This window comes from Carcharodon carcharias, chromosome 11 (genome assembly GCF_017639515.1).
Source record: "Carcharodon carcharias isolate sCarCar2 chromosome 11, sCarCar2.pri, whole genome shotgun sequence".
NCBI classification, from domain to species: domain Eukaryota; kingdom Metazoa; phylum Chordata; class Chondrichthyes; order Lamniformes; family Lamnidae; genus Carcharodon; species Carcharodon carcharias.
Genome location: NC_054477.1, coordinates 131,136,288 through 131,144,520, shown reverse-complemented (window position 1 = coordinate 131,144,520; position 8,233 = coordinate 131,136,288). Strand labels below are relative to the sequence as shown.

Here is an 8,233-nt window from a genome sequence, read left to right as displayed (position 1 = left end):
CGCGAGAGACGGGCGGGCGGGCGCTGGCGGCTTCACTGTGGAATTGTCTCCCGGAGCGCGAGCGCTGTCCCGGGAAAAAACTCCGGCCACTTCACCCTGAGCTCTGCCAGGGGGCCACACGCTGGCTGCTGATTTCCTCCCTTCTGTCTTTAACATTTTCTTTTCCTCTCGAGTCGGCTTTGTGACATTTTAACTTGTATTAAAATTTAAACAAAAACAGCAGTCGCGAAAGAGGAGCGATTTCAGTGGGGGGGGGGGGGGGGGGGGAATCTCTGCTGGTTATGCCACTTGAATGTGCCTCGGCTTTTTACCTTTTGGCTGCTTTAGTTGTGAGGAGGGACCTCAAGTCCGGAGGAAAATTTAAGGGGTGGGAAAACTTTGACGAAGTTCCACGTTGGGGTTGATTTTCTTGGCGAAGCTGGGGTTGAAGATGAAGCGCGCATCTTGTGTGAGTGTGGCTGTCTTGCTTCTCTTGTTGGGCAGTTTGGAGGCTGAGCCCAACTGTGAGGAAGTAAAGAAAGTTTTCCAGCTGCGGCAGATCGGACCTTCCAAGTGGCTACCAGAGACCCCTAGACCAGGTGAGCACCAATATGCGATCATTTCTCTATATATAAGATAAAATCCATGCACTATCTTAAGCTATCCGCAAAATGTAACCATTTTGACCACTGTAGGCTAAAGGTAGCTGCATAATTTTGTACAGCGCTTCGTTTTACGTGCATGGTCCCTATCACAATGCTACACCTAGGAGTCTTAACCATATATTTAGTCATGAAAACGCATTGAAATCTCCTACACTTAAGAGATCTTGCGGCAAAAAAAATGCGAATGGCAAGGAATCCCGTGATGGGATTGCCTGTTGGAAGGGTGCGGAGGCTGAATATAGTAAATGTTTCCTCCCGGTTTGTCCCGCTGTTCTGCTGTAAAATTTTCAGGGAAACCCTATCGCATGCATTAAATAGGCTTTCCGCCAAAACTACGGCAGCGCAGTGAGAGCAGACCCAAGGAAATTCACCCCAATAACGTGCGTTGGTTTGATTATTACTTCCATTATTTACATAGAAGTTCTTTGCTATGAAGAACTGTATATCTTGCGGAAATCATGCTAAATTACCAGTTGATAAGTAGTTCTAAGGAAATGATTGCATCTATTGAAATTTATTTTTGTCTGTATTTTACATTGTTCAATCGCTATGTATAAGGACTTTCAAAATGCATTTGATAAAATACCACTGTGGCTGTGTGACCAGAATATAACTAATGGACGGGCAACAGAGACTAATGGTAAATGATTTTTTTTCTGATTGTAGCAAAGTGCAGTTATGTCGCTCAGGGGTCAGTGTTAGGATTACTGCTTTTTTTCATAGACACTAACGCCCTGGGCTAGAGTATACAATATAAGGCATAATTTCAAAGTTTGCAGATGACAGGAAAGTTGGAAATGTAAGAAACATTGAGGGGGCAGTAACAGACTTCAGGAAGACTGAAACAAAGTGGTGAATGAGTATACACCTGGCAGATGATATTTATCCTTCACAGAATATGAAGCATATGCTGACACTGGCAGCTCTCGTAATTTTGTAGTTTTACAACTTGCTATAGTGGGATTTGAATTCTTCACTTCTGCATTGCTGGTCCAGTACCATAATCAATAGCGTCTGTACCCTGTAATTGCTAGTCATACAAAAGTATATTTTCATAGTGTACCAATACAGATTTATAGGTGTATTGGCAAACAGCTTACCTGGCACATTGGAGGAAAATCTATCAACATCTTCCAATTGTTTTGGCATGGAAGGAACATGCCACATAGCATTTAATATAGAAGTTCTTTGCTATGAAGAACTGCATATTCCATCTTGCACTGTTGACATCTCAGTAGTGGCATATCAGACTTTTTGTGGAATATAACTAGGACAAATGAACAATATTATGATAATGAACAGTGAAGGTGCCGGGCATGGTAATTTTGAGATATACCTTGAAAATAGCTTCATAAATCGCAAAGCAATGATAAATGATAGTGAAAATTGAAGCTGCTTTTAAGAATTAATTTGTTCAATTGTGCTCTCTATGTAAGCACTGAATTGGAGGGGATTTCTGATCACTTGAAAAGGTTGGTTTATTTTATTTAGAAATTCTGGGAGATCTCCCAGAGTAAACTCTGAGCTGGATGAACTACCACTCCACAAGGAGATCAAGATTGCTACAGCACAATTGAAATCACACAAAGCCCCCAGAATGGATGGGATTCCAGCCGAGGTCTATGATCAGGGAGATTTGATTCTTGGTAGGCTTACAGATCTGTTTGCAGCATGCTGAGAGAGAGAGAGGGGGAGGGAGAGAGTGCATCAGGACCTTCGAGATGCATTGATGGTCTCCTTCTACAAAAACAAAGGACAGAAGTCTGACTGTTAAAGCTACAGAGGCACCACTTTACTTTACATTGCAGGCAAAACCTTGGCCAGAGTGCATCTTTATAGACTTGTTTGGAAGAAACTATCTTGATTGGGGTGCTCTCCAAGGTTACTTACTATTCTCTGTCAACTGCACGAAGGCCAGAAAGGTCAGGTCAAGCAGAATGGAGTCCTCTCAGACAGCTTCCCCATCTTCATTGATGTTAAGCAAAGCTGTGTTCTGGCACTGACCCTTTTCTGTATTTTCTTCAGTATGCTTCAGGAGGCAAAGTTAGGCTTGACAGAGGGCATATCTATCTGCTTTTGAACAGATGACATTCTCTTCAACCTGCGACAACTTCTGGCACATACCAAAACCACAGGAGACCTTATCGTGTAACTTCTGTTTGCTAAGGCTTCTGACATACACAGAAGAGGCAATGCTGCTCATTGTAAACTGTTTCTCTGAAGCAGCAAATGCCTTTGACCTTCCTATTAACCTAAAGAAAACAGAGGTGCTGAACCAACCACAGCCCCAAGGAAATTACTATCCATTGCAGATCAGTATTGACCACAGCAACGTCAGTGCAGCAGAATACCTAATTTACCGTTCTATTATGTTATCTCAAATAATACCACTGTCAACAAAGACATAGACAAGCAACTGTCCAAGGGGAACAGCTTCTTTAGTCGCCTTTCGAAGCATGTCTGTCCAAGCCATTCACCATACATCTCTACCAAAACTCAAGTATACAGAGTGGTTGTCATCACCACCCATTTGAATTGGCCATAATCATGGGCTTTGCACAGAAAACAAATGCAATTGCTGGAGCACTTCCATAAGTGCTGTCTTTGATCCATCATGAATAACATCAGATGACAAAACTACAGTACAAACACTTAAGTCCTCAATAGAGCCAATCTGTCCAGGATTGTATGCTCTTACATTGCCACTTGAGCAGAACCTATGTCACATTGGAGGATTCTAGAATTCCAAAAGCAGTGCTTTATGGTGAACAATGGTCTGTTAAGTGAGATCAAGGTGCACCTTGCAAATGCTTCAAAGTCCAGCTGAAAAGCCAGGTATCTCTGGTTGTCATTGACCCAATAGTTATGGGTGCAGGAGGCTGCTGACACACAAGAACCAGGAATCCATCTGATTAGGTACAAACAAACAAACGTGAGGCTGCTGAAGAAAGGTGCAGACAATGGAAGAAGTCTGCTTACACCATAGCCCCTCTGAATCAGGTGTTCCTATGCCTGAACTATTCAAGAGCCTGTAGTTCAAGAACTGACTTCTTCAGTCTCTAATGAGACAAGCCTTCCCAAGATCTACACCTGTGAAGAAGCTGCCATCATCATCACTGGGGAGAAATAATAACTATATTTCTTTTCTTTTTTATTTCTGACTTTTCAGGATTCGGAGTTACTTTTAAAAAATCTCATTTGTTCTATTCACATGTCCATTTAGCTATTTTGGTTAATTTAAATACAACTACAAAAACATTATTTCCTGGCATTGAACACCTTTTCTTGTATTGTTAAAGAAAATGTGCAAAAAGAATGGTTTATGGTGGCAGGAAAAATTTTGGGTGTCTGTACTAACTTGTTAGAGCTACAAGAGAAACAAATTTTATAAACTGGTATTTCTCCTTGTGAAATAACTGCTGTTAGGACTGCTGCTGTGTAAACTTTTCCCCACGCGTTGAAGCAACAGAGGAATTTGTTGGTGTTCTTTATACTGTACTATAAAGTGAAAACATTCTTTGGTAGGCACAGAATGATACAGAATTAGAAAATAAATTCTTAAAAACATAGTTGTCACAAGCACATGTCTGGATTATATGGGATTATATTCGAAGTGACAATCCCAGAAGCAGTTATAGTTTAACATGTAGTTCAACTAGACGTTAGCATAGAAATGTTGTGGAATAAGAACAGCCATTCATTGTATTGTGAAGGGAATGGAAGGGATGTAGTCCAGGGATTTGGGTGAGAATTATATATTTACTAATCTTCTGTTTACAATAGATAGAAAGAACTACAGTATACATGAGATAACTTCTGGGTTTATTCTTCAAATACATTTTTTGTTCTTTCATGGGATGTGGGTGTCGCTGACAAGGCCAGCATTTGTTCCCTAATTGTCCTTGAGAAGTTATTGGTGAGCTGCCTTCTTTGGTTGCTTGGGTCTGCCATATTTATTATTTCCTGGCATTGAAATATGGCAACTTTAAAGATTTATGGATTATATTGCCCCTTGATAGTTAGCAATCTGTATTAAATTGTATCACGTCATAGCAGCTCATAATTCCTGATTTAATCATGATTCTATAAGTTTCTCAGTATAACATAAAGATGATCACCTGTTTCAATTTGCATTTTGTTTTGAAAATTGAATGGAAAATTGTATTTTGGTAAGCAAATAGTTGACTTCTGTATTTTGCTTTCGTTTAATGTCAATGAAAGTTGCGCAGGAACACCATAGTGATCAGTAGGTACTAATTTACCAATTGACTATTGATTATTTTTCCTCAAGATCAAAATCTTATATTCAGAGCACTGTCTGCTCTGAGCAACGTAGGTTGAGGAACAATTATCCAATTATTGGGTCAACATGACGAATATAAACTTCAGTCTTGGTTTATGCAATCATTGGGTAAAATAACAAATGATTTTCAATGTTGCAATCTAATGTTGTCCAGATAATATTTATGGGCTTCTAAAAAATCAGACTTAAAGATTTTATAATGTCTGAATCTAATTGGATTTCAGTTTTGTAATTTCCCTCTCTTATTCCATTCTAATAATTCAAACATGACTCAGATGAAATACTTGGTAATCTGATAAACATGTAATGTAAATAAACAAATAAACCCAAAATATACATTGCGAAAGTATTAATTGCCCTGGTTGTAGTATTAAATATATTGGATGTGGTAGTGTTAGTTTGCTTAATTTTTGCTCATACTAAAATGTAGATTGTGCAGAGCAGCATGTTGATCTGGTATTCTCAATTGAACCATGTACAATTATGTTTCTCCTTCCTTTTTCCATCAATCTTTCGCTTACCCTTTTGCTGAAGGTACCCATAGAAATTACAATGTGAAAATAGGCCATTCAGCCTAATTAATTTGTGTTGGTGTTTATCATCCATTTTGCAACAGTTTTTATCCCATATGCCTGCTTCACATTCCTTTTTTCCCCTTCCCATCAACCACTTATCTAATCTACCTTAAATGTTGAGATGGCTTGTGCTTCAACTATTATTCTGGTAACACTTCCCAGTTCTCCATTTTAAGAAAAACCTTTCTCTTTTCTGTCCCAAATATCTTGCAGTTAAACTTGTATCTCTGATCCTTATTCTCAGTAATTCTCCTCAGAATTACTATTAACAATTTGTTTCAACTGACTCTGTCCAAGCCCTTTGTAATTTTAAACACCTCAGTCAAATCAGCTTGTAATATCCACTGTTGTAACAAAACAAGCCCAGTGGATTTGTATTTCTTCATATCAGGCATCAATAAATCATCAAAGGAATCCTGTTTAAATTTTCCCTTCTGAATCCAGAGATGCTAAGACTAATTGCAATAGTTATTACTACTCATTTGAGATCAGCTAATTAAGCACAGACTATGAGTTCACTTAGGACATCCTGATCAAAACCTCTTAGTGTAACCACCTCTATAAGATCTCCTTGCAACTTTTTTCTCCTGAAAGGATGGGTCCAGTTTCTACATTTTCTCTTCATTGCTAAAGCCCCCTGTCCTTGACATCATTTAGTAGCTCTCTTCTGTATCCTTGTACAGTGTACAGTGACATGCCCAAGGTGCCCAAAACTAGATGTAGTTTCTCAACCATAGGTTTCTGATTTCAGTAGGTTTAGCATTACCGCTTAACATTTTTATTCAATGCCCTGGTATTAAAATCTAGGATCCTATTTATTTTGCAGCTTTATCATCTTGTCCTTCTGCTTTTAAAGATTTATACATTTGAATCCCTAAGTTGCTCTACATCTTTAGTTGTTTAAAGTTTTACCAATTACTGTATCCCTTATTCTTCCTACCAATGTATATAACATCCCATTTCTTTGCATTCAGCTTCATCTGAAATGACACTCCAACATAGCCATATCCTTGTATTTTTGTGTTGTTTTCAGGTTTTGATATTGGGTTCCCTATACTCAAGTCCAGATCAATTTCATATGTGTGTACATTTATGTATATGTGTGTATGTATAAGGATAAATATACATATAAATTTAGATGTATGTAGAAGAGTAATAGTTCAACACTGACCCTGAAGGATGTCACTCTTTACATCTCTAAAGGCTGATATGGGGAGCGGTGAATGACTCAACTTAATTTGCTGATGCGCCTTGGGGCCCTGAGGAAGTCCTGACACGCACGTGTGCACGGCACTTACGCTGGAAGTTTAAACTTTCGATTACTGGTTTTACCTTGCCTGGACTGCTGCAGTTACCTACGACAATGGGCTCAGATGACCAGAGTCACAGAGGCTTGGGCTGTTTGCACTATACTCACCCTTGTTTTTACACAGATTTACATAAGAGTTTTTCCTAGCAGGTGTAAAGCCTGATGAGGAGCGCGGCTCGAAGTAAATCAGTTGAGTGTTAAAGTGCTCCAGCACTACGGCAACCAGGCCCCTCATACAGCTCAGCAACCCCTCCCGAAATGTCCAACCCCCACCCCCGTCAATGTTCACTCTACTCCTGGCAATGCTCACCCTCTCCTGGCAATGTTCACCCCCCTCCCCATAGTACTCACCCAGTCCCGACAGTGTTCACCTGCCCCCTTATGCGACAATGCTGATCCCCTCTGAGCAGTGTTCACTCCCCCTCCCTGCAGTGTTCACACATCCCCCTCACTACTCCCTACAGTAATGTTCACCCCCTCTCCCAGCAATCTCCCAGCAATGCTCACCACATCCCAGCAATATTCACCACCTCATCCCTGCCACCCACCCTCCCCCTCCCTCCCCCCGCCAGCACTGCTCAGCCCTCTTGGGAATGCTCACCCCCTTCTGGCAATGCTCACTGCCCCCCATCCCCAACGATGCTTACTCCTTCCTGACTTGCCTTCCGGAATCCCTGGATTCTGTCAAGCCAATATTGGAAGGGTCAACATTGTTGGGAGGGGGTGAGGGAGCGGGTAAAAAATATTGGGAATGAGGGAGGGGTTGAAGACTGCTTGTGGGCAGGGAGGAGGTGAGCATTGGGTGAGGGGATGATCATTGTTGGGCGATGAGGCTCTGCATTTTCGGAGGTTGACAGGTTCATTTAAAAATAGTGCAAATCAATAAACTGAAGACAGACCTTAAGGGGGGTAAGATCAGTTCATGATAAAAAATGGGGCGTGGTTTCATTGGAATTATGCTCACTACTTGGCCTCCTAACTCTGTTTGTTGCTAGATTCAAACTGGATCTGGGACCGGAAGGTGCAAAGGCTCCAGTGTAAAATGGTAAATGGGCAGTTTAATTCATAGTCAACAGTGTGCGCACCCGCACCGCCACTGACGGAAAGACCTGGGCCATTCATCAGTAGACTATTTACTGTAAACAACTTCCTAACTATGCTGCCACTATCCTTTTTTGGGTCTTTAATTTTAAGCCCTCTTTGTGACACCTTATTAAAACCTGTTGAAAATCCATCCATTGCATTTCTTTATCAATAGATTTAATTATTTCCTCAAGAACTCTCTCAAATTTCTCAGACACAAGTTGTGTATATTTGAAATTGTGTCGACTGCAAATAGGATTTCACAGAAATGTGGATACCTGCTTTTGTCTTTTTGGGGATTCCCAATTTTTAAATATTT

The 8,233-nt window shown here is 40.5% G+C and overlaps 1 protein-coding gene across 3 annotated transcripts in view; it reads left to right on the top strand.

Annotated features, from left to right (window-relative positions):
• Positions 1-278: 278 nt before the first annotated feature.
• Positions 279-8,233, top strand: part of LOC121283840 (glypican-5-like) — a 1,341,390-nt gene continuing 1,333,435 nt past the window's right edge. For all 3 annotated transcript variants that reach the window (XM_041198623.1, XM_041198622.1, XM_041198621.1), the window contains exon 1: positions 279-578. In XM_041198623.1, the coding sequence (XP_041054557.1) occupies positions 431-578 (148 nt within the window). In that variant the 5' untranslated portion in view covers positions 279-430. The remainder of the gene's footprint in view (positions 579-8,233) is intronic.